Source organism: Jaculus jaculus, chromosome 4 (assembly GCF_020740685.1).
Source record: "Jaculus jaculus isolate mJacJac1 chromosome 4, mJacJac1.mat.Y.cur, whole genome shotgun sequence".
Lineage (NCBI taxonomy): Eukaryota > Metazoa > Chordata > Mammalia > Rodentia > Dipodidae > Jaculus > Jaculus jaculus.
Window position 1 is genome coordinate 70,417,134 of NC_059105.1, and position 26,695 is coordinate 70,443,828.

General features: G+C 40.4%; 1 protein-coding gene across 1 annotated transcript; it reads left to right on the plus strand.

The window, feature by feature from the left end:
- Positions 1-3,007: 3,007 nt before the first annotated feature.
- Spc25 (SPC25 component of NDC80 kinetochore complex) lies at positions 3,008-14,760 on the plus strand. The gene is made up of 7 exons (XM_004651928.2): positions 3,008-3,133; positions 3,698-3,847; positions 3,958-4,023; positions 8,751-8,897; positions 9,983-10,087; positions 12,200-12,298; positions 14,295-14,760. Exons 2-7 carry the CDS (start codon positions 3,709-3,711, stop codon positions 14,417-14,419), a joined length of 681 nt encoding a protein of 226 aa, XP_004651985.1. The 5' UTR covers positions 3,008-3,133; positions 3,698-3,708; the 3' UTR covers positions 14,420-14,760.
- The last annotated feature ends 11,935 nt before the right edge of the window (positions 14,761-26,695 follow it).

Below are 26,695 nucleotides of genomic sequence, written 5' to 3' on the forward strand. Positions count from 1 at the left end.
GGATGCTTGAATTGTGAATGATAATTGCAGAAAACAATAGTGTGGTGAAGACTTTTTGACCTATAATGTAAAGCTAATTTATGAGGCTGGAGAGATGGTTGGGCAGTTAGGATATTTGCTTCCCAAGCCTGCCCACCCCAGTTTGATTCCCAGTACCCACAGAGAGTCTGATGCAAAGTGGCTATATGTCCTTAATCCCAGTGTCCTATTGAGAGATAGTCAGGTAGCTTTTTTAGGCAGTTAGGGTGATTGGGCCCCTGAAAGTATCCTTGAAGAGAGATCAAAGTATGATCTGACTTTAAAAAAAAATATTTGTATTTATTTATTTGAGAGACAGACAGACAGACAGACACACACACACATACACACACACACACACACACACACACACACAGGTGGGGGGAGAATGGGCATGCTAGGGCCTCCAATCACTGTAAATAAACTCCACAGGCATGAACCATCTTGTGCATCTGTCTTACATGGGCCCTGGAGAATTGAACCTAGGTCCTTTGGCTCTCCTGGCAAGACCCTTAATTGCTAAGCCATCTTTCCAGCCCAATTTGACTTCTTATCTCTTCCCCAGAACCATTTTTCCCATAAACAACCTGGGCCCTTCTTGGGAAGGAGATCTTTCCTAGGATTTAACCATTGAGGCTGGTCAAGTTCAGTCCTCAGAACATGGTGTCATGGCTAGTCTCTCCCTGAGATAGCCCCTAGCCTAACAAATTATCTGTGCCTCTGACTCACCTGAGCCAAAAAGCAGAGCACACCACCATGAGGTTGTAAATACGTTTGTGAGGGGAGGGCACGCTCTCTGAGCTGTGACCACTTGGGAACCTCGAGCTGCTGGTGAGTTTCCCTTCAGCAAGGCCCAGGCCCAGCTAAGCCAAGCCTAGGGGAGAGACCCCCCTAGCCCTTACTCTCCACATGGGCTCTTTACCCCACCCCATCCAGCTCCCCTCATGACAGGAGAGCTTTGAACTATTTTCCTTCTTTTCTCTCCATGGTTTTTCCAGCCCCTCCATGTGGGCTCTCCAGCCAAGAAGGTGCCTTTCCTTAATTCTGTACTTCCCTCAATAAATATAATTATTTAATAATTATTCTTCTCAGTCTTATTTTACTCAATTCTTTTTATTTGAGAGAGACAGAGAGAGGGAGAGAGAGAGAAGGAGAGAGAAAGAGAGAGGGGGGGAGAGAATGGGTGCACTAGGGCTTCCTGCCATTGCAAATGAACTCCAGACATATGCACCACCTGGTGCATCTGGCTTACAAGGATACTGGGGAATTGAACCTGGATCCTTAGGCTTCACAGGTAAGCACCTTAACGGCTGAGACATCTCTCCAGTCTCATTATTCTACTCAGTTCTTGGATTAAATGTAGACACATGTTGGGCACTGAAAGGCCCTGGCGTGAGGCCTGGCGGAACTTCCTGAACCTAGCTAGTTTGGTGATCTGTCCCCGACTCAGCAAGGCGCCTAATGGCTTGTGGCCTGCTACTTCCCCACAGGAGTTGGAATTGGTGCTTGCTTGGGACCAATCTTCTCAAAGGTCACGGTTTACTATTGGCCCTTACCTCTTCCCCCATCCTAGAATCTCCCTTCTTTCCCAAAAGCAAGTTCCTGCTTAGACAAGACTCTCAACTCAGTGTGGTTTTTCTCCCATGAATAGGAGAGGTTCTGAGTTGTCAGAAGCTCATCTTCCTCCTCAACCCCTTGGGAGGAACAAGCAGGCCTGGTCCCTCCTCAGCACTACCTACCCACTGGGAATGAGCCTGGCAGACACAGACCTAGGTTTTAGGGATCAAGGACTTTGCTGATCCCCTAGTGCCCTGTTACACTATGGGTATGGAAAGTGGAGTAAAGAGAAGCTAAAGCTCTTGATTAGCTTCATAGTGGCAAAACCAGAGAGACCCTGTTTCAAAGAAGGTGCAAAGAAGAAGACCAACCCCCCAAGACTGTCATCTAACCTCCACATACCGCCATGGATATCTGCACGTACACACACACACACACACACACACACACACACGAATGAAACTGACATAAATAAATAAAAAGTTTTAAAGGCTTTTTAAACGAATACGTCATAGTCAAAGATGAAAATAATATTTGAGTTTTGGAATGTCTGTTCTCAATTTTTAATCTTTTTTCTTCCTTATTTTACAAAGGATGCCAATAGTGCCCTGTTCGCCAGTCTGGAGTTCTGCTTCTCTGATGCTTGTCCACACTTCAACAAATCCTTGTTGAACAGTTTGTATCTCCTTCCTGTTTACAGGGACGGTGGCTTGTTTGATAGTGTTCAGTCCTATTCAGTTTGAAGTTCTGCAAGATTAAGCGAGATACTGTTCTAGCAGGCTTCAAAAACATTGTTAGAGAAATTCTGGGAGGCCAAATAACAGTCTTTGTGAATAAAGTATTCTGAGGACCCTCAGGGTGCTTTTGCTTACTTTAAAATGAGTCCATTAAAAAAATAAATGCAGGGCTGGAGAGATGGCTTAGCGGTTAAGCGCTTGCCTGTGAAGCCTAAGGACCCCGGTTCGAGGCTCGGTTCCCCAGGTCCCACGTTAGCCAGATGCACAAGGGGGCACACGCGTCTGGAGTTCGTTTGCAGAGGCTGGAAGCCCTGGCGCGCCCATTCTCTCTCTCTCCCTCTATCTGTCTTTCTCCCTGTGTCTGTCGCTCTCAAATAAATAAATAAAAAATGAACAAAAAAATATTAAAAAATAAATAAATAAATGCAAAAAATAATGAGTATACTTCGCAAAAGAATACACTTACATTTCGATTTTTAATATATTTCTTGTCCTGAGCCTAGTCCTTCCAGGGACCTTAACTCTTCCTAAGCAAGCTTGATGGGCCACCGTGTCTCAGAAAAGAACTACGAACCCCAGAATGCTTTTCGCCCATATTTCCCTTTCCCTCTTCCCCGCGAGAATTCCGTGCTGTCCGCCAATCAGAAGGTGAGCGGGCGGCGGCGGCGGGAGGAGGCCGGGTTTGAAATCGGAAGTTGGCGCGACTGCGAGAGCCGGAGCGGGAGCCGGAGCCGGAGCGAGGTTTCGATCGCGGGGTCCGGTGACCGGAGGCTGCGCCGCTCTCGTCTGGGGAAGGCGGCGGGCGCTGGCCTGGCCGCCAGGTGAGGGTCGGAGGGAGCCGAGCCGGCCTCCCCGACGTGCCGCCGCCTCAGCGGAGAGAAGCTTGCGGGTGGCGGGCGGATCTCACTGAAAAAGATGCCCGTGGCCATCCTGGAAAAGGGGCTTTCCCCCTTTGGCGTCCGGAGTCTTGCTGGGAAGGGCCGATTCCTTTTGTCGGGCGCAGTGCAGGTGTCTCCGCGTTCATTCACCCCTGTCTGCTAACAAGGCCCTGGGAGGTAGTGGTGCGCCTTCAGCCGCAGTTAAGCCCAGGTTGCTGGAGTGATTCTGCAGTAGCTGCTCGGAGCCCTGGGCTGCCAAATGGTGGGCTTTGTTTTGTTTTGAGACAGGCCTGGTTTTGAGCTCGCTGTGCAGCCCAGGACGACCTGCACGCCTGATGCTCCCGCCTCCACCTCCCAAGGGCTGGGATTGCAGGCATGTGCCATCACGCTGGATAAGTTACTGACCACGCTGTTGCAAGGATCAAACTGCCAAAGTGTAGTAGGTTAGAATATGTGATTTATTTGGTTCCAGTAACTCCTTAAAATATCCTGCGTCTTGTGTTGTAGTGTCTTACACAATGATAGAAGATGAGCTGACACTCTTCGATAAAAGCATAAATGAATTTGGTAATAAGTTCAAAAATACTCTAAGCGACGTCCCCTGTCACATGGTAGGGCTAAGAGATGCCTACAAGGACTCCATTAAAGCACTTTCAGGTACCTATAATTAATTTGTAACTTGCCCATTTTTTGGGTAACTTTTCTTACTTAATTTCTAGTGTTATTTCAGCTGAATTGAAGCTTCAATTCTCATTTCTGTTTTTCAGAAAAGCTGTCTGTGAAATTAAAGGAAGAAGAAAGAATGGTTGAGATGTATATGGAGTATCAAAATCGTATGTCAACAAAATTGTAGATCAGAGGGTTTTACTAGATTAACTGCCTGTATCATGAAATCTTCTTACAAATAAGACAGTGTAGTTTTATTGTGTAGGATGTTTATACACTCACACATGCATATATTCACTCTTAAATATGTTCCTATCACCAGCCATCTTATTCTTCTACCTTCTAAAACTAGTAATAATTTGTTTAGTGTTATGGTTTTGAATGCTTTATAAATGGTACCATTTTATAGTATAGTCTGTCCCATTTCTAGTCTTTGCTAATGTGTAAGGGTTGGCTTTTTTTCTTTTTTAATGAGTTTGTTTTCACATTGGAGATAATAGTCAGGACTTGAAAACTGGGGTTTCTCAACTCTTTGGAGGAGCATTAGTATCCTGGCAGTCTTACTCTGTTTTTACCACCATTCCTTCCTTCTTATTTCTGTAACCTCCCAGATTGTTTAACAGTTTATCAGTAGTTTTTATTTAATTCTTACTCACAAGCTCCAAACTTGTGGTCATGGGTCAAACTCTATTAGAGACATTTGGGTTAGAGCACCTTGTTTTAACCATTATTAAATTGGGTTGTCTTTGCCCAGAACATGTATTCTTTCTTTCACTTGCCACTATTCTTTCTTCTTCTTCCTTTATTTTATTCTGGGGAATGGAACCTGTGTCCTTTGGCTTTGTGGACAAACACCTTAACCGCTAAGCCATCTCTCTAGCTCTGAGACTTTGAATTTTAAAAAAATATATATTTTATGTATTTATTTGAGAGAGAAGGCAGATATATATAGAGAGAATGAGCATGCCAGGGCCTCTGGCCTCTGCAAACAAACACCATACACATGTGCCACCTTGTGCATTTGGCTTACGTGGGTACTGAGGAATTGAACCTGGGTTCTTAGGTTTTTCATGCAAGTGCCTTAACCACTAAGCCATCTTTCCAGAACGAAACTTTGAATTTTCACTACCATGGATTTAACTATATGAATCTGAAAGTGTGTTCTTAAATATCTGAATGTAAAAATGTACTGTAAATACTTCACATTCTAAAAGCATCAGTTTTTTAAAAAAATTTATACTTGGACATGTGCTATTTATATTCTGAAACCTAAAAAAATTCCTTTTAATTAAAAAAATTATTTAGTTATTTGAAGAAACAGAGGAAGAGTCAGAGAGAATGGGAGTGTCTTGCCACTGTGAACAAACTGTAGACACATGTTATGCATCTGGCTTTATGTAGGTACTGGGGAATTAAACCTGGGCAGGCAGGCTTTGCAAACAACTGCCTTTAACTGCTGAGCATCTCCCTGCTTTTATTTTAGGGCCTAGGGATGTAGCGCAGTTGGTAAAGTGCTTGACTAGCATGTGGGAAACCCTGGGCTTAATCTCTAGGTCCATACAAACTAAGAGTGGTGGTACATGGTTATAATCCCAGCACTCAGGAAGTAGAAGAGAAAATCAGAAATGCAGGATTATCCTCAGCTACATAGTGAGTTTGGAGGCAACCTTGACTATATGGGACCCTGTCTCAAAATCAAAAAGCTCAGCTGGGATTATAACGCAGTGTTTCCTATGCAGGGCCCTATGTTCAATTTCCAGTACCACAAAAAAAAAAAAAAGCTGGTACCTGAATAGAAACATAATTTTGCTAATTTTATTGAGCATTTGGTTGCTCTTGCCCAGTACTTGGGAGACAATGTATAAAGTATAATCTGCTTATAGTTTCATGGAACATGTAGACAGGGAAACCACAGTTATTATAATGTAATATATTATAATGTAATTGTTAACCATAATGGATAGATATTGTATGGACATAGACTCTGGAGGGCTTGAGTCAGTGAAGACTATAGGTAACTAATGACTCTTAAATACCATATATCAGGCCCTAGTCTAGTGAGTCCCTATAACCTTCGTAACTTTAAGAGGTATAGATTCTCTTTCTGGCTTTTTTTTTTTTTTTGGTGGTGTGAGGAGAACCTCCTATCTTCCTACCTTACTAGCTCTTGATACTGTTTGCAGTCTTATTTTATTTATTTATTTTGGTTTCCTTTTTGCTTTATTTAATTTTTGAGGCAGGGTCTCACCCTAGCCTAGACTGACCTGGAATGTAATCTCAGGGTGGCCTCGAACTCACAGTGATCATCCTATCTCTGCTTCCTGAATGCTGGGATTAAAAGCGTGCCTTCAGCCGGGCATGGTGGTGCACGCCTTTAATCCCAGCACTCGGGAGGCAGAGGTAGGAGGATCGCCGTGAGTTCAAGGCCACCCTGAGACTACAGAGTTAATTCCAGGTTAGCCTGGACCAGAGTGAGACCCTACCTCGAAAAACCAAAAAAAAAAAAAAAAAAAAAAAGCGTGCCTTCACTTTATATCTAGCTATATTTTGCCCTTACTGGATTGTTTCGCTTTTTTTTTTCTTTTTTTTCAAGGTAGGGTCTCACTCTAGCTCAGGCTGACCTGGAATTCACTATGTAGTCTCAGGGTAGCCTTGAACAGCAATCCTCCTACCTTTGCCTCCTGAGTGCTGGGATTAAAGGCATGTGTGTGTGTGTGTGTGTGTGTGTGTGCATGTGTGTGTGTAAAAGCCAGAGATAAGGGCTGGAGAGATGGCTTAGTGGTTGAACGCTTGCCTGTGGAGCCTAAGGACCCCGGTTCGAGGCTTGATTCCCCAGAACCCACATTAGCCAGATGCACAAGGGGATGCATGCGTCTGGAGTTCCTTTGCAGTGGCTGGAGGCCCTGGTGTGCCCATTCTCTCTATCTGCCTCTTTCTCTCTCTGTCTGTTGCACGCAAATAAATAAATAAAAATAAAAATAAAACCCTTTAAAATTAAAAAATAAGTCAGAGATAAGCCTCAGTTGTTTTCAAGAATGCCAACCTTTTTTTTTTTTTTTTTTGGTGACAGCATCTCACGTCCTAGACCTCACCACTCACCATTTAACTTGAATGAGTGTACAGCAAGCCCCGGTGGTCCTCCCATCTCTGCCTCCCCAGCTCAGGGATTACAAGTGTGACACCACGTTTGGCAGTTTGTTGTGTGTGTGTGTGTGTGTGTGTGTGTGTGCGCACTTACATGTGCAGATGTGCTTGCATGCATGTTGAGGCCAGAGGAGAATGTCAGGTGTCCTTCCTCTCTTGCTAATCAGAGTGTTTCCTTGGGGTGACTGTGAATGCAGACTTGCAGTTTTCATGGTCTCTGTTCTCCACAGGACAGGAGTTACAGGCGTGCATGACTTTGACAGGCAGTTCACATGGCTTCTGTGGAATTCAACTCAGGCTGTCTCAGGTCCTTAAGCTTGTGGCAAATGTTCTTACTGCTGACTAGTTTCCCTAGTCCCACATTGGGCATATTTTATGTGAGTTCTGTGAGACAAGCTTAGGTCCTAATTTATTATTTATTTGAGAAAGAGGGAGAGAGAGAGAGAGAATGAATGGGTGTGCCAGGGCCTCCAGCCACTGTGAACGAACTACAGACGTGTGTGCCTCCTTGTGCATTTGGGTAACATGAGGCCTGGGGAATCGAACTTGGGTCCTGTGGCTTTGCAGGCAAATGCTTTAACCACTAAGCCTATCACTCCAGCCTATCAGGTCCTAATTCTTTAAAGCAAACACTTCACCCACTGAGCTTTTTCTTCAGCCCTTGGTCAACAGCATTTTTGATACCTTTTGTTTTTAAGTGGAATTAGTTTATATGGTTGTAGAGACATGGTCCTCTTTATACAACTTTAGTTTCGGAATTATGCTAGCTTTGTAAAATTGGTTTGCTTGCCTGTCTCCGTTCCCTGCTGTCTTTTTAGTAGTTTCTGAAAACACTTACAAAGCATTAGAATGAGCTTTTTGTTCACAGTCCCGTGTAAAGCTTTCTTCTAGAGTTTGGTTGTCTTAGGTTCTGGGTTCTACATATACATACTTGGAATGTGATTTAATATGGCATTTTTCAGTAGAAGCATGTATGTCTTATTTCTGTTTTATTTGTTGTTCTTTTATTTATTGTTTATGATCATTTTGTGAGTTGTTTTTATGGCAGGATCTCACTCTTGCTCAAACTGACTCACTCTGAACCCAGGTTGTCATCAAACTCATTATCCTCCTATCTCAGCCTCTTGGGTACTGGGATTATATGAACCACAGTGCTTGCATTTGGTTATGATTTCAAATCATTAGAAAGTGTTTATCAATCAGAATATTCTTTATACTAGGGAGGTAGATATAGAAAAGTTAAGGTCAGCCTAGGCTACATAGTGAGTTTGAGGGTAGCCTGGGCTTATATCCAGAGTCCCTGTCTCAAAAGAACAAACAAAGCTGGACAAAGTGCCTTTAATCTCAGCACTCTGGAGTTAGGAGGGTTGCTGTGAGTTCGAGGCCAGCCTGGGTTTCAGAGCAAATTCAGATCAGACTGGACTAGGGTGAGAACCTGCCTCAAAATAAAACAAAAACTACTAATTCTTTTTGTTTTAAAATATTTTTATTTATTTATTTGTGAGCAGAGAGAGAGAGTGAATGGGTATACCACAGGGCCTCTTGACTCATCATGAGCCACTTTATGCATCTGGTTTTACATGGGCACTGGGGACTCGAACCCAGGCTGGCAGGCTTTGCCTTTAACCATTGAGCCATCTCCCCAGCCCCCCAAAACTTAATTCTTTATCAATCTTTTGAAAGCTTAGTTTTCCTTAGCACATGTTGGTAAGTAACGCATATTAAAGTGAGAACCTTGTGCTTCTTGCAGAGGTCTGCAGACAAAATAAACTCATTCAGGAAAAAAAAGATAACCTACTAAAGCTGATTGCTGAAGTAAAAAGCAAAAAGCAGGAATTAGAAGTGTTGACAACAAACATCCAGGATCTTAAAGAAGAATACTCTAGGAAGAAAGAAAGTACGTTTTCAGCTATAAACATATTTAAAACATAGGTCTGCCTTTCAGTGTGGAGATGATTCATAGTCACATGCATGTTGCCTGTCCTGTTTCATTGCTAAAAGTGTGTTGTGCACTAAGGGCACGGTCACCCCTTCATCTCCATAAGGTGTCAGTTAAGTTGTCTCTGTGGGCTTTGTTTTCTTTAAAAGATTCTCTCTAATTTCCGTTGAAATGTAATCAAAGTAATAATGACATGAATATGATTCAATTAAGTATAATGGCGACAGTGTCATTAAATAAGATATGCCTTAGAGAAGCTTTTTTTTGTTGTTTGTTTGTTTTTTTGTTTTTCGAGGTAGGGTCTCACTCTAGCTCAGGCCAGCTTGGAATTGTAGTCTCAGGGTGGCCTCGAGCTCACAGTGATCCTCCTACCTCTGTCTCCCGAGTGCACACCTAGCATTGGAGAAGCCTTTCTAATGACTTACACAGCAAGCATTTATTGGCCACCCCAGTCTCTGCCAGCTAATGCAAGTATTCTCTTATGCTATATAGGCTCTTTATGTAAAAACTTTTATTTCGAAATGCATACTTTATTTACAGTGAAGACTTGGCTGACAAACTGACCAACTCTTCAAGTCTCAAAACATAGCAAGGCTTATTCAGAGTTTTCTTATAAAGTTCTTAGACAAGACTAAATTATGAAATTAGTTTTCTCATCTGCTACTAGACTTGTGTTAAGCTATCATGAAATAAGACTGATTTCTCATGGGAAATAGTTATATATAAAAGAAATAAAGTGTTTTTTTTTTCCATGAAGTAGTTAGTGTATATTTGTCTACCCAGAAAAACCCAAGTACTACAGAGGGAATCTTTTTCTATATTAGCTATTCGTATACCTGCCCTGGTCATTTCCATGTCAAGCAATTTTTCCTTCTATCTTGAATGAACAGTAACTCTGTTTACAAAATAGCATTAGCAACTGAATAAATGTAAAGATGCTTATTATGGTTGACATCATTTTTATAGTTATTTTCAGGTCAATTAAAATGAACTCAAACCTTGAAAATTACTTAAAAATATCTAACTCTGTTTTTTAATTGTAGCTATTTCTACTGCTAACAAAGCTAATGAAGAGAGGTTGAAAAGGCTACAGAAATCTGCAGACTTGTATAAAGATCGACTTGGACTAGAAATTAGAAAAATTCATGGTAAGTTTGTTGCTATAACTAAAATGCAGATTAGAAAAAGTTTATGTTAAGTTGAAAATAATCCAAAAATTATTTTCAACTGTATCGTAGAAAAAAATTCCATTTTTTTTTTTTATCCTGGCATACAACTCCAAAGTCTCTTGGAATTTCTAACATGGTAAATATCTTTTTGTAGCATGAGATTTGACTGGTAGCTGTTTGTTCACAGTGAGTGGGGGCTTATCACCTAAAAGACCAAAGCAGGATGAAAAGGATAGGGCTTGTTGCTCTAGCCTCCCAGACAGGCGAGAGGATTGAGTTTGTTGATTTAATCACTCATCCCTACATAAAGAAGCTTTTATGTAAACCCAAAGTATCAGGGTTCTGGAAGCCTCTTGACAGCTGATCATGGAGGCTTTTGGAAGGTAACATGCCAAGGGGAGGGCAGGGAAGCGTCATACTCCCTTTCCAGAGTTTGTTGTATTCATGCGTCTCTCTGTATCTTTTGTAACATCTTCAGTATTCATTTTGTCTGAGTATCTTTTGAATTCTTTTTTCCTTGATATACAGCCTTCCCATTACCATTAGTTTTAAAAATCCAGTGTATTGACAGTTGTTTCATCTGAATTTGCATACAAATATTTGCAAAGTTTCTAAAGATTTTATTTTATAATTGAAAGCATTTTTACTGTTTTTAAATTTTTCTGCAATGAAAGAAACTAAGATGCCTATGGATTTACGCCTTGTGGTAACCAACTTAAATTTCTATCAGGCATCTAGTGTTGTAGAAATATTTGAAGGGATTTATAGAGTTTTAAGTTTAGATAACTAGAAAAATAGTAAATTTGTTTGACAATGCAGTTTTTATTTTTTGGTTGTTTATTTGCAAGCAGAGAGAGAGAAGTCATACATACACACACACACATACAGAGAGAGAGAGAGAGAGAGAGAGAGAGAGAGAGAGAATGGGCACGCCAGGGCTTCTAGACACTGCACATGAACTCTAGATGCAGTATGCCACCTTGTGCATTTGGCTTTACGTGGGTACTGGGGAATTGAACCCAGGTCATTATGCTTTGCAGGCAAGCACCTTAACTGCTGAGCCATCTCTAGTCCCTGACAATACAGGTTTTATTGCGATAAAATATATATGACATTTTAAAAAATATTTTATTTTATTTCTTTATTTGACTGAGAAAGGGGGGTAGAAAGAGAGAGAATGGGCATGCCAGGGCCTCCAGCCACTGCAAATGAACTCCCGTGTGCCCCCTTGTGCATCCAGCTAATGTGGTTCCTGGAGGATCGAACCTGGGTCCTTTGGCTTTGCAGGCAAATAAATGCCTTAATCGCTAAGCCGTCCCTCCAGCCCAACATATTTTATTTTTAAGTATATAATTCACTGGCATTAAGTATATTGACAATGTTGTACAACCATCACCAACCACTATAAATTTCTAAATTTTTCATTATCCTAAACAGAAACTTTGTAATAACTACTTATAATAATTTCTTTATTCTAACTCCTATTAATCTTTAATGTATATTGTTTCTATCAGTTTGTCTATTCTAGCTATTTTATATGTAAGTGGAATCTTGCAATGTTTGTTCTTTTGTACTTCAGCATTATTGTGTTTTCAAGGTTTATTCGTGTTGTAGTGTACATGAGAGTTCCACTCCTTTTTGTGACTAAGCAGGGTTTTATGCCACATTTTGTTGATCCACTCACCTCCTGGGGCACTGGATTCTTCCACTTTCTTTACTGTGGGTCATACTTCTCTGACACACTGTTATCTGCCTGTCTGTTTTTGTGTTATTCAAGTAGTAAAAGATTTCAGAAGTGGATTTCATATATTCAAGCCTGATTGAATTTATGATTTATGAATATTTTCTTGTTTTATAAACTCTTGTTTTCTTGATAATGAACTTTGAAGGGAAAAAATTAGTGTTAATGATGTCTAGACTATCTATTTTTCATTACTATTGCCTGTGCTTTTGTTATAATACTTAAATTACAATGTATTTTGAAACTAACTTGTAAGTTCTGTATCTGGAGATAATGGTCAAGAAAGGAAGCTTATCTCCATTGAAAGCTTTGACATAATCATTCTTATTCTAAATAATATATTTTTTCAGGTGATAAACTGCAGTTTATATTTACTGGTATTGACCCTAAGCATCCTGAGAGCCCATTTATGTTTTCTCTGCGTCTAAATGAAGCAAGGGAATATGAAGGTATGCACTCCTATCTTAACTTGAACAATATGAATTACCCTTTTAGAAAACTTAATAGGTCAAGCTGTATGTAAAGGACATGTGAATGTGAATATTAGGATTTCTCCAATATCACATTAATGTAAAATAATCATCATGGGCTAATTTACTTTCCCAAAAGTAAATTTAAAAATGAACAAAAGGCTGTTTCATCCCGAGACTCCCACACATTGATAATGTTGGTTAATTACTGATTCTCTTAACAGGCTGAAAGGCCTTTGCTTTACAGGGAATATATATAATATAGATAAAGAGTGGATGTTTATCTCTTTTTTTAATTCTTTGTAATGATTCTCTATAAATAATCTATAATTTAATTGGAATTCATAAATATAGTTTTCAAATCATAACCCATACTATCATCCTAAAGCACTTAGAGTTGACAGACTCTCAGGTCCACTGCTGAGCTGTCTGTCTAACCTGCCCAGGAGACTAAGTTTCTTCTTAGAGGATTTAGATTTTGAGAGTCCATTTCATGTACAATATGCTTGCCATTTTTCTGTTTAGTAATAGCTTTCCAATGAGGAGATTTCTAATAACTCTTACCTTCTTATTCACTTTTTGTTGTTGTTGTTTTTAGGTAGGGTTTACTATAGTTCAGACTGACCTAGAACACACTCTGTAGACTCAGGTTAGCCTCAAACTCAAAGCAGTCCTTCTACTTCAATCTCTCAAGTGCTGGGATTAAAATCATGTGCCACCATGCCAAAATGAATATTCAGTTTTATTTTAAGTTGTATATCCATTATCAGTAGTACATAAGCTCATAGTAATTTGATACTATATTAAAATCTTCTGAGCCAAGTGCTTTTTGCTGTTTCCATGTTGTGGTTCTGCTCCCTACTTTCTAAACAATCTCTGCTAAGGAGCTGGGAATGGAATGTGGTTGAAATGCTTCACCCTGAACATAGGACAGGGTTGATGGTAGAAAGGCTGGATCTGGAGACTTACTTGTTCCTACTGTACCAGCTGGTACAACGATGTTTGCAGACCACTGTCATTTTTGACTTTGAGTCTCATTTGATTAGTAGACCATGTAAGTACCAATCTTATAATAACAACATTTTCCCATGTGTTCCATTTCACTTATAAAACTTGGGGTAATTCTAGTATTTTAAGTTCTTAAAAATTGGAATTGAAAGTTAGATATTTTTGCTCAAAAGGCAAGAAACTAGAAATCAGGGAGTCAAAGGTTTTGTGGAAAAAAATCGACTTACTACTTAAACTGTTAAGACATTCAGTACTTAAAGCAACATGCATATATCTAAGACGGCAGGAAATGGCATTCAGCATTACCAGGCTTTCAGTCCCTCCAGTAGCATTTGAAGAACTGAAGAATTGTCCTACTTCAGATCTGAGTATTTGTGGTTTAAACAAGAAAGACCCGTGATAGCATATGAAAATCAAGTGTTTCAGTTTATGCTCAAAGCATTTCAGTCAAATTAATTAACATTAAAATCATTTGAAGCTAGGTGTGGTGGCACATGCCTTTAGTCCCTGCACTCAGGAGGCAGTGGTAGGAGGATCATCATGAGTTCAAGGCCAACCTGAGACTACATAGTGAATTCCAGGTCAGCCTACGGTAGAGCAAGACCCTACCTCAAAAAATCAGAAGAAAACAAAGATCAGTTGGGAACATCTACTTTAGAAATATCCCAGGGCTGGAAGGATGGCACAGTGGTTTACCTGCCTGTGGAGCCTAAGGACTCAGGTTTGAGTCTCCAGCACCCACACAAGCCAGATGCACAAGGTGGCACCTGAGTCTGGAGTTTGTTTGTGGCGGTGGGTAGAGGCCCTGGCATGCCCCTCTTCTCTCTATCTGCCTCTTTTTTCAAATGAACAAAAATGCAATTTAAAAAGTAAAACAAAAGAACAATAACAAAAACAAAAAGAAATATCAACCCATCAAGCAAACAACAATCCCTCATTCATATTTTATTCTTTTTTTTTCTTCTAGTGTCAGACAGTGCTCCTCATCTTGAGCGCCTAGCAGAATTTCAAGAGAATGTGAGGAAGACCAACAATTTTTCAGCGTTTCTTGCCAATGTGCGGAAAGCTTTTACTGCTATGGTTTATAATTAATGTAGAGATAGCATATGAAACGGTTTTGGTTTCTTTTTCTTTTTTATTGTGTATCTCCCAAAGAATTCTTATCTCTTGCCTGCCTGTAATTCTTTGGTGTGTTTCTGATGTCTATGTGTGGTGTGAAGAAAACCAGAATACGTTGCCCCTAAATTCTCACCTTCCACAATTCCCCACCTCTGGAAGCCAAACCTGCTCTCCTTGTCTTGTCATATCTCCAAAACGAGACTGTCCTTTGTTGAAGATCCTGTGTACAGCAGAATTCTAAACCACTGTTGAGGTTTCTCGTGCCTGACACACACTGTATATATTAATAAACTTGCTTGATTGTCTCTTGTTAACCAGTTAGTTACTACCTCTTTCAGGTGTGCATTTAGGAGGGTTTAAGAGAAACTGTTTCTTCCCTCACAGATGTACTTCTTTAAATTATTTTAATTAAAATCTTAGGGGGAAGTTGATAAAGTGAAATGTGCCCTTTTACTGCCAGCCTGGCAACCAGCTCCAGAGTGATGGGGGCGACTTGGTGGCCAAGCAGAGCCTACCAAAGCAGAAATCCAGAGGCTGCAGAGAACTCAACCTTAAATCAGACAGCCAACAGGTTTGCCATGGCTCAGGGATCATTGCAGAAGAGTGGGCAGAAAGATTGTAAGAGCCACAGAGTGTTGGGGTAGAAACCCTGAGGCACAGTCCCCCACTATCCCATTGGGACTGATTGAGGCCTTCATGACCTCCCAGTAAATCCCATAACTCCACAGAGGATAGCTCCAAGGAAACAGGAACAGGGGAGAAAGTATAATTTGTTACAAATAAAGCAAAACAAACAAAAAACACCTTTTGGGCTGGAGAGATGGCGTAGTGGTTAAGGCGCTTTCCTGCAAAGCCTAAGGACTCATGTTTAACTCTCCAAATCCCATGTATGCCAGATGCACAAGGTGACACAAGTGTACAAGGTTACACATGTGAACAAGGCGGCACAGGCATCTGGAGTTCGATTGCAGTGGCTGGAGGCCCTGGCACACCTGTTCTCTTACATGCTCTTAGAAAAAAATACAAAAAAACGAATTTTTCATAAACTATATTTTCCTTATTTTTTAATTACCAGTTTATAGGTCATAGTGGGAATGAACATTTTTATGTTATTTTCTTTTATGAGAGGGAATTGGCATACCAGGGCTTCCAGCCACTGCAGTGGAACACCAGATGCTTGTGCCACCTTGTGTGGCTACCATAAGTGGGATCTGGAGAGCTGAACATGGGTCCTTAGATGTTGCAGGCACACCTCTTAATCACTAAGTGATCTCTCCAGCCCGGGATTGTGAATTTTTGCAACAAGCCTTGTCCCAATGGTCTCTAAGCCTTTGAAAATCATTAGTATTCAAATATCAGGAAGCCTCAGTTTGGCTAACCACAATGCCTGGGTGAGGGAAGGCACAGGGACATGGAGAGCTGGAGGCTAGATAAGGTCAAGCCAGAGGCTTCAGGTAGCATTTTGTTGGGAAATATGTAGTGGGAAAAAGTAGCCCTGACCTGTCTAGCCAGGAGTGGATCCCATCCACTAAGAATAACCCTGGAGTTTGATAGCTCTGCACCTGCGGCTAGTCACATGCGCACAGCTACAATGCCTGAGGACTCTAAAACTCGGGGGTGGACTTCATAGCCAAACCTGTATCCTCCCCCTTCTCATAAAAGTGCTTCATACTTAGGGGGTCTTGAAAGTCCTCTGCTTGTGCCATTCTCTGCTATGGTTGCTTCCTACACTGAACAGAAGTAGGTGACCTCCCTAGCTCAGACAGTAGCTACCCTAGGGTAGCTATCTGGGGAGCAGGAGGATGTGAGACCCTGCCCAGGCCACAGGCTGCAAAGCCAAGTATGTCCAGCTAAGGTCTCTGGTGTGCAAAGAAGGAAAACTAAGGTGAAGACAGCTTTGGCAGATATCAGACACTTGTCCAATACAGACTCCAGCAGCATAAGCCAGAGGAAAACCAAGAGTCCACAAGTTTCCACATGCATATAACTGGCAGTTTCCAGTTTTCAAAGAACCAGAAAGAAGCTGCACCAATGCTTCGTATTTCTTATGCCATTTCTATTTATTATTCTTGAGGGTAGACAGACTGCCTCAAGTACTAGATCTAGTGTCCCTAAGAAACACACCTCAAGTGAATAGCTGGTCCTAGCTATTCTGATACCTGATAAAATAAGCTTCATACCCAAATGAGACCTCAAGAAGGCCAATAATATCAGTAAAAGGACCAATTACTCAAGAAGATATAACAACTTATGTAAGCCAAATGCTGGCTTTCCCAATTTCATAAAATTAATGTCAATGGACATAAAAGGTCAGGTAGGTTCTGAACACAAAAGTCTAGAAGATTTTAAGGCTCCATCTCATCTCCTGATAAGTCACCCAAACAACAAAAAACAATTTCAGAGTTATACTGTAACATATATCAAATGGATCAGAAAGATACTGACAATATCTAATGCATGGAATATATATTCTTGGCATCTTGTGGAATTTTTAAGATAGACAACATAGGCCACAGATCACCTCTTGCCAATTCCAAAGGATAATTTACAGTATCATGTCAGATCACAGTGTAGTAATACTAGAAATCAATAGTAGGGAAAACTACAAATACATAGAGACAGAATGACAACAGCTGAATGACCAGTGGGCCATTGAAGAAATTAGAGAGGAAATTTTTAAAAATTCCTAGATTCAAGTGAAAATGAAAGCTCAGTGTATCATAATCTTTGGAGTACAGCTAAGGCAAGACAAAGAAAATTTATAGCTAGTAGTGCATACATTAAAATCTGATCTTGGGCTGGAGAGATGGCTTGGCAGTTAAGATCCTTGCCTGCGAAGCCCTAAAGACCCAGATTTGATTCCCCAGTACCCATGTAAACCAGATACATGGTGGCGCATGTATCTGGAGTTTGTTTACAGTGGCTGGAGGCCCTGGTGTACCAATTCCCTTTGTCTGTCTGTCTCTATCTCTCTCTTAAATAAGTAAATAAAATTTTAAAAAGCAGATCTCAGACAGGGTATGGTGGCACACACCTTTAATTCCAGCACTCTGGAAGCAGAGATGGGAAGATTGCTGTCAGTTTGAAGTCAGTCTTAGACTTTGCAGTCTGGGGTGGAGAGAGACCTTACCTCCAACACTCCCCAACACACAAAATTCTATCTCAGATAAACAACCTAATGATCAACTTCAAGGTTTTAGCATAACAGGAACAATCTAAACCCAAAAGTAGTAAATAGCAAAAAAAAAAAAAAAAAAAAGATCAAAGCAGAAATTAATGAAATAGAGACTAAAATAAAAAGAAAGGAGGGGCTGGAGACATGGGTAAGCAGTTAAGGTGTTTGCCTATGAAGCCTAAGAACTCATTTTCAAATCTCCAGGTGCCATGTAAACCAGGCATACAGTGACTCAAGCACGCAATATTGTACACTCATGGGGGTGCTCATGTCTGGAGTTCATTTGCAGTAGCTGAAGGTCCTGGCAGTCTCTCTTTCTCTGTGCCTCTGCCCCCTTCTCTTTCTCTCAAATAAATAAAATAAAAGTAAACAGAATCAAAGGTTTGATTCTTTAAAAAAGAATTCCCTAGCCAAACTAACCAAAAGAAAGAGAGTAGATCCAAATTAATAGAGATGAAAAAGCAGAGTTCTACCTATTTAAGTGAACTACAGAGAATCATTAGAGAGTAGTAGTTTGAAAACGTGCCAGTGCCGAGACAGCCTGTCTAGTGCTAGAAAGTGCTACATGAAGTACTGGGGGAAAGTGGCCAACAATGGTATGAGCAACCAGGGGTCTAAGCTACTCAGAAGCAAACACATTGACAGGATGTACACATGAGTGCAATAGTGGCACACAGCCTTGGCGGGGGGAGTAACCAATGGCTTTCTAGTTGACTAAGAAATCTGCTCAGTCGAAAGGAACCCATATCTGGACCTGGAAACCAGGTCAGAATCCTATGGAGACAAAGATAATGGTATTCATTGTCAAGCTCCCACTAGTTTTTGGCTAAAAGAGAGGCTACATCCATCACACCTTCCCTAAATTAATAATGCGTATTCAATTTAACCTATGCTGACTTCACTCTCCATTGGAGCATCTGTTGTTCATTTTTAATTCCATTGTGGTCAGATAGAATGCAAGGAATTATTTCAATTTTCCTGAATTTGTTAAGATTTGCTTTGTGTCCTAATATATGGTCTATTTTAGAGAATGTTCCATGTGCTGCTGAAAAGAATGTATATTCTGCAGCCTTTGGATGAAATGTCCTGTATGTATCTGTTAGGTCCATTCCTTCTATGACCTCATTTAGTCCAGATGCCTCTCTGTTTATTTTTTCCCGGGATGACCTGTCAATTGATGAGAGTGGGGTGTTAAAGTCACCCACCACCACTGTGTTTGGTGTTATCTGTGACTTTAGTTCTAATAGTGTTTGTTTAATGAATTTGGGATCCTCCATGTTAGGTGCATATATGTTTAGGATTGTAATATCCTCCTGTTGGAGTATGCTCTTAATCAATATAAAGTGACCTTCCTTATCTTTCTTGACTAACGTTGGACTGAAGTCTACCTTGTCAGATATTAGGATAGCAACCCTTGCTTGTTTTCTAGCCCTATTTGCTTGAAACACTGTTTTCCAACCTTTCACCCTAAGATAATGTCTATCTTTTGTAGAAAGGTGAGTTTCTTGGAGACAACAAATTGTAGGATCCTGCTTTTTAACCCAGTCTGCAAACCTATGTCTTTTGGTTGGGGCATTGAGGCCACTGATATTAAGAGATATTATTGAAAGGTGTGTATTTATGTTTGCCATTTATTTATTTATTTATTTATTTATTTTGTGGTTCCGGTTCTACCTTTGCTCTCTTGTGTTAGCTAGTATTGGAGTATTGCTTGTTTTTTCCAGGTTCCTTATATGTGTGCTTTTCCTTTTCTTCAGCATGGAGGATTCTTTCAAGTATCTTCTGTAGAGCTGGTTTTGTCTTCAAATACTCCTTTAACCTGCTTTTGTCATGGAATGTCCTTATTTTTCCCTCTATTTGAATGGATAGCTTTGCAGGATAAAGTAACCTTGGTGGACAGTTGTTATCTTTCAGAACTTGGAATATATCACTCCAAGCCATTCTGGCTTTTAAAGTTTGTGTTGAATAATCTGCTGTAATCCTGATGGGCTTGCCTTTGTAGGTAACTTGATTTTTCTCTCTAACTGCTTTCAATATTTTTTCTTTGGTGTGTGTGTTTTGTAGTTTGATTATGATATAGTGAGGAGAGGTTCTTTCCAGGATTTGTCTGGCTGGGGTTCTAAAGGCTTTCTGTATCTGCATTGGCACCTCTTTCCCAATTTGGGGGAAGTTTTCTTCTATGATTTTGTTGAAGATGCCTACTATACCTATGGAGTGGAATTCTCCTTCTACTATGCCCTGAATTCTTATATTTGATCTTTTCATAATGTCCCAAATATCTTGAAATTCCCGCTTATACTTTTCTGTAAGTTTGTCTTTCTCTTTGTTGGACTGTATTAGATCTGCCACCTGGTCTTCTAGCTTAGATATTCTGTCCTCTTCTTTATCCATTCTACTGGTGAGATTTTCTACAGAGTTTTTAATTTCATTGACTGTGTTCTTTATTGCTAGTAATTCTGACTGGTTTTTCTTTATTATTTCTATTCCCTTATTTATGTCTTGTATTGCCTTCTTTATTTCATTAAATTGGTGTCCTGCATCCTCTTTGATTCCTTTGATTTCCTCTTTGATTTCTTGTTTGATTCCTTTGATTTGTTCTTTGACTTCTTTGAACATATTTACAATCATTCTTTTGAAATCTTTCTCAGGCATTTCCTCTAACTCGTTCTCACTGGAGGTCATTTCTGATGCATTAATACTTTTATGTGGATTTAGGTGGATTTATATTGTCTTGCTTTTTAGTGTTTCTTGTGTTATAATGTATATATTTTTGCATCTTGGATTAAGTTAATGCTTGGATTTTCTAGCTAGCTGGGTATTCTTAGCTGTATCAGTTACTTTGATGTTATATATCTTCAGGGTAGGAGCTTAAAGTTGTTAGGTATGGCTCTTAAGACTCTCAGAGTATCTACAAAGAGCTTCCTAGGGGTTGAGTTTCCCTGCTATGGGAGTATTCAAGTAGGCTGAGTGGAATACAATATAGGTAGATTCTAAAATTTAACTAAACACTGTACACATTCAATCAAAAATAGCACCAAGTATTTATGCAAAATTAGTTATTATAACAACCAGATCCTCTATCAACAAATAGGTTAAGATTTCTGGTCTGTTGAGGGTTCCAAGTCAGCTTGTGACCAAGTGAGACCCTTCCTTGGTGCAATCTGAGTTACCTTGGATGATTTTGGTCTCAGTCAAGTTGCTACCTGGGTCATTGGGCTACCAATCTGATTTCTGGAGCTGAGCACTGGCTTTTTCTGTGGGGAAAACCGAGCCTGGCAGCTGTGACCCTGCAGAACAGCACCCCCACTGCTGGAACCACTACTGCTGCTGCTGAAGCTGCCCCTGCTGGATCTGTTGCCGCTGCTGCTAAAGCTGCTGTTGCTGGGTCTGTTGCCACTGCTGCTGAAGCTACTGCTGCTGGATCTACCACTGCTGTTGCTGCTGCTGCTGCTGTAGCTGCCTCTGTTGGAGCCGCCGCCGCTGGATCTGCCGTTGGTGCCGCTAATGGATCCGCCGCTGCTGAGGCCACTGTTGCCGGTACTGGAGCTGCTGATGTTGCTGCCAGACTCTGCTCCTGCTTGGGTCCTGCTATTGGCTCAAGTTTGCATGGTGGGTACTGGTACTGTTGCTCTGTTCGCTGGAGCTGGGCACAGGCAGTGGGGGAGGGGAGGGAGCCGCAGCTGCTCTAGTTCTCTCACTGTTCCATGTGTTCTTCGACCTTGTGATCTGCTCCTCTGTTGCTCACTGCCGCTCTCCCTTCATGTTTCTTGAGTTGCAGAGAGCTCCAGTGTGAGTGGAAGCTCCCCGCACCTGGTTTTTCCTGCAGCTCTAGTTGAGCCTGGCGGCTTTCTGGTGCGCTGCCGCCACCATGGTCGGCGGACCTGCTGGGGCCGCTTTTGCTGGCCTGTGCGGGCTCTGGATGCTCTGGATCTGTCCTACTTCTCTGCTGCCATTTCTATTTCCTATACACCTCATTTTTTAGTGAAAGTATGTATTTTGCTGAATTTTTTTGGTCGTTTTCTCCCCAGGCTGCTTTGGTGTGGTACCTATGCTGCCATCTTAACTGGAAGAAACTGTTGTTCATTTTTAGAAGATAGCAGGATCCGAGGAAATAAACCACATATCAGTCAAGGACAAGGTGAACCCACAGAGGAATTGGGGAGACAAGCAAGAGTGCTGCTTTCATGGTGAGCCTGACAATCAGTGCCAGGGTGAAGGAGACAGATGCTGAGGATACTCAACACATACCAAGGCAGAAATCCAGAAGCTTCTGAGAGATCATCATTGAAGTATACTTCAAAGCCTCAGGGAACTTTGCTTCAGAAGGGAACCAGAAAAATTGTAAAAGACTTAGGTTGGGAAGTCATGCTCAAAGGCATTGACTCTCCTCAGTAACTGACTGTTGCTACCATAATCTCATGGGGAATACCCCACAGAGCAAGGTCCCCAGTGGAACTGGGGCAGGGAGGAGGGAAAATATTGTGCCAACACATGATACATCCATATAAAGTATGTTCTTAATTAAAAAAATGGTTAAGAAAAAAATGAAAATCTAGTAGAAATAGATCGGATATGCTCTTTGGCTTCAGTTTTACAGTGGTCTGTGGCTTCCAGTATGTCATCTTCTAAGCACAGATGGCGAAGTTAACACTATCAGATACTGCATTTGCTTGTGGGGACTTAATGAGCTAAATGTACTTATTATCAAGAATGGTTAACCTGTCATTGCAAGTGATAGGCGCTTAATGTTATGTAGAGGGCAGGAAAATATCCTTGATTGTTAAGGGTATTACCATACCTTGGCCACAAGTCACCCAGTGGTCACTGTACTTTACAACTGGCCCACTCGTCTATTATGTTTTAAATCTTAACAAGACTTCCACAGTGTTTCACAAGAAAACAGAACACCAAGAAAGAATTGAGATGAAGGAAGATTGTTCAATACAAAGTATAGGTGCTGATACAACAAATATGGACCAACTTGCCATTTTTACTGAAGGTATGAGTGATGACTATTCTGCTACCAAAGGAATGTCTTTTTATTGCCATTAAAAGGCACAACTAAGTCAAAAGATTTATACAAAGTAGTAAAAATATGTCAAAATGATTTTCTTTGTCTATTGTCAACTTATCTGGTATAGTTATAGGTGGTACTTGATGTTACATTTAAAAAAAAGAGAGACTTGTGAAATTAATAGAAGGTGATGCAATTGCCACTGCAAATTCATGTTTAATGAAGTGTATTGCAGTGTAGATCAAGAAAATGTATGCTCAAAAGCATTAAACAATGATAATGTGCAAATTATCTAGTGTGGATTTCATAAGGGCCAAGGGATTAATTATTGCCAATTCTAGGAATTTCTCTAAAGTACTGATGTTGACTGTAGTGATATCACTTACTTTTCAGGAGATAGCTAATTAGAAGCCAGATGTTGAAAAGATTGTTTTGTGACATGTTGTCAAGTTGCTTATGGTATCAAGAACAAAATGTTGTGGCTAGGGAGATAACCCAGTAAAGAGAAGTTCTACCATACAGAGTAAGGACCAGAGCTGGGGTTCCCAGCACCCACATAAATGTGAGGCGAGTGTGTGGTCCATCTGTAGAGCACTCAATAGATGAAGCCTTAGGGCAAGCTGGCCACACACATGAAAAAAGAAAGAAAGAAAGAAAACGGGGCTGGAGAGATGGCTCCATGAGTAAGAGCACCTGTTCTGCAAGCACGAGGACCTGAGTTTGATGCTCAGCACCCACATAGAAAGCCAGGCATGGTCATGCCTGCCTGTGACCCTACTGCTGAGGGGACCAAGGCAGGAGAATCACTGGAGCTCACTGGTTAGCCAGTCTGACTGAAAAACGGAAGTTCTAGTTCCAGTTCCCGTGAGAGACTTCATCTCAAAAACTAATGCCAAAGAAGGCAATAGAAGCAATAGAATTGTTCCATAGGACAAATGCATATGGACACATATGTGCATAACCACAACCCTGCACTCCAATAGCACAGGTAATAATCCCCAAGAATTGAAAACTGTGATTACAAAAAATTTAAAGTGCCTGTGCAGCCAAAGGAACAATAAATTGAGTAAAAAAGGTAGTCTAGTCATATTCCAAACAAAATTTTTTAAATGAAACTATTTTCTTCAAAGTAGATTAATTATTTATCTTAGGGTAATTTTGATGTGTTGTAAGCTGATTTGCTTGTAGTATCTGAAAAGTCAGCTTGATGAATTTACTTTGCTCCCTTTTCAGTTTCCTCCCATTTTTATTTTAGAAGTAGCCTACTCAGCAAAAGACCCGCACAACTTTTCCAAGTGAATAGTTAGTAGAGAAAAAAAACGTTCTGATACCCAACTATCACCATGAAGTTATAGTGCTGTTATAACAGCGAAAGCTTCAGTCCTGCAGGATAGCTGTGTTGACACAATGTTCTCATAACTACTCAATATGTTATCCAGATGAAAAGCATCTGATTCAGTAATACTCTGGTGGCAGGAATGGATGGAGTGTTTCTGAGTTAAGAGCCCTGAACAATGTATTGGATGTCATAAACTCTCTATGAATGGTTATATTATATGAACTGAAATCTACCCCAAACTGTGTTTCAACTTTCAGCAGTGTGTTTGAAGGCCTCTTCTGTTAATGATTCTGTAATACACAAAGCATGTTTTAGGTTATTATAAGAACATATGAGTAAAACCCAAAAATGGTGGTGAAAGAACTAATTGTTTTGTTTTCTAGAATAAAGGCATCTAAACTACTCCTGAGTTGTTGGTAGAATTAAAAATGAGAGTAGAATGAGCACTTCTATTATTCTTTCTGCTTGTTGATATTTTCTCCTTTATATTAGTATATCATATTGCAGCCTTTTTTCTTGTTTGACTTTATCCTGTCTTAAAAAGCTGTTTTAAAATCCCTGACTAGCTAGTTGCTTCTGGATCAGCTTGCAGAGTCTTACTTTTAGTCAATCAGGTTTCATATAATTGCATTAAAAAAAAATCGAGATTTAGAATAGAGAACACTCCAGCTCAAGTCAAATTATGTTTAGAATGAAAGATTTGGAATGAGCTTTACCTCTGTAAATATAAACAGATATTCAAGATTGACCAATATATGTATATGTGTTACATTGTTAAGATTAATCATTTTTTTGAAGCTTAGTCTCACTCTCACTATATAGTCCAGGCTGATCTCAAACTCAGAGCAATCTTCCTGTCTCAGACTCCCACGTGCTGGGACTAAAGGCTTGCACCACAATGCCTGCCCAATGTTTCTTTGTAAGAACTGATTTCTTTGCATTACATGCTCTGCATTCATCATTTAGTACCCATTCATCATTTACCCTCAATAAATGTATGTGTAAATCTTCAGAAAAATTATATCTGTATATATATATATGGGTATGTGTGTGTGTGTATATGTGTGTGGATCATGAAACTAGAAATGGGATCATGATAGAAAAGGAAGAGATCTTAAGGAAGGTGGGAAATAGAAAAGCGAATGGAATACATGTAATAAGAATATAGAATGGGGAGCTGGAGAGATGGCTCAGCGGTTAAGTCACTTGCAGGTAAAGTCTAATGACCCATGTTCAGTTCCCCAAAACCCATGTAAAGCCAGATGCATAAAGTGGCACATGCATGTGGAGTTCGTTTGCAGCAGCTGGAGGCCCTGGCTCCATACTATCTGTCTCTTTTATCTCTTACTGCTTGAAAATAAATAAAAATAAAAATATTTTAAAAAGGAATACAGAAGGGAGACAAGCTGGGAGAAGGAAGAGAACTAGTTGGGAGGCAATGAAGGCATGGGGGAAGGCAGTGGATAAAGGGAATAGATTAAAAAAAGTATAATGACACATGTGTTTGAAAAATGCCATAAATAAACACATGACATTGTATGCTAGCCTAAAAATTAACTTAATTTTGGATAAAAGGAAATATATTTACATTCTACAATTAACAAACTTGAAAGCTGAGGGAATACTTTTTTATTTAAGGAAGGTCATGATTCATACTACAGGTTATTTAGCAATATAATGCTTTGAGCCAAAGTGAGAGGCACTAGGCCGGCACCAACACAGCCTACGTTAGGATAGATTCTGAGGGCTCTCTTGAACCTGAAGATTTGAGAAATGAAGGCTGACATTGCTGGGGCTCAGGAGACCCAATGTATGAGTGCAAGAGGTGAGAAAACACTTCCTCTGCTAAGCCTCTTTGGCATATTTTGAGCTAGTTACTCTAAGAAACTGGAGACACAGACGTAGCTTTGAAAATTGTGTCCTTTTATAAAGAAGAATTTGTATTTGTAAAAGAAAATGACATTAGTAAAATACATGTCTCATCAGAAAGAGGACTGTCCAAGAAAACTTTTATGATCTGAGGGGCTACATAACATGAGAATATGTATTCACCACATACTTCCTCAGCCTTTGATAATTTGTTCATCATCTAACACAGTCCCTGACTGATGTCGTGAATTACCTCTGAAATCTTGTTTTGTTTTTCAAGACAGTCTTATGTAGCTCAGACTGGCTTCACTCTCACTATGTAGCTGAGGCTGGCTTTGAACTCTAGATCCTCTTGCATCTACATCCCAAGTGCTGAAAAGGCAATAGTCATGAATTTACCAACTAGGGGAGATTAGTTACATCATGGGAGAGACTATAGGAGGTCGACATCATGTCTCTATATGACTGCCTAGTTTGAGAGCCCATTTATCTTTCCTCAAACCATTTATTCTCACCTACATTTTCAGCCTCCCCCACCACCATGAAGAGAATATATGGGCTCTGAGATCTCACTGGGTTTCAGAAGGTCACCACTCTGCTTAGATTTCCCTGTACTCACAAAACACTTGTATACCTTTTCTTCTGTTAGTCTGCCTCTCAGTTGATTTCATAGACTCAGTTATCAAACCCTTGGAAGAGAGGAAGAAAGGCTTTCCTCCTCTGTGGAGATGAGAACAGAGGTTCAAGATTTCGTTTTGGAGGGGGAAATAAGCTGTACTTAAGTCTTTAATCAACAAAAGGCTCATAATATTATATAATAAAATATACTCATAGTGAATATTATATTACTTT

What these genes read in the sequence shown, in the direction of transcription:
- Spc25 (XM_004651928.2), top strand. Translation starts at nt 3,709, where the DNA reads ATGATAGAAGATGAGCTGACACTCTTCGATAAAAGCATAAATGAATTT. An exon ending in GTATATGGAGTATCAAAATC is followed by an intron (nt 4,024 to 8,750) that starts GTATGTCAACAA and finishes TGCTTCTTGCAG; the next exon opens with AGGTCTGCAGACAAAATAAA. An exon ending in AGAAATTAGAAAAATTCATG is followed by an intron (nt 10,088 to 12,199) that starts GTAAGTTTGTTG and finishes ATATTTTTTCAG; the next exon opens with GTGATAAACTGCAGTTTATA.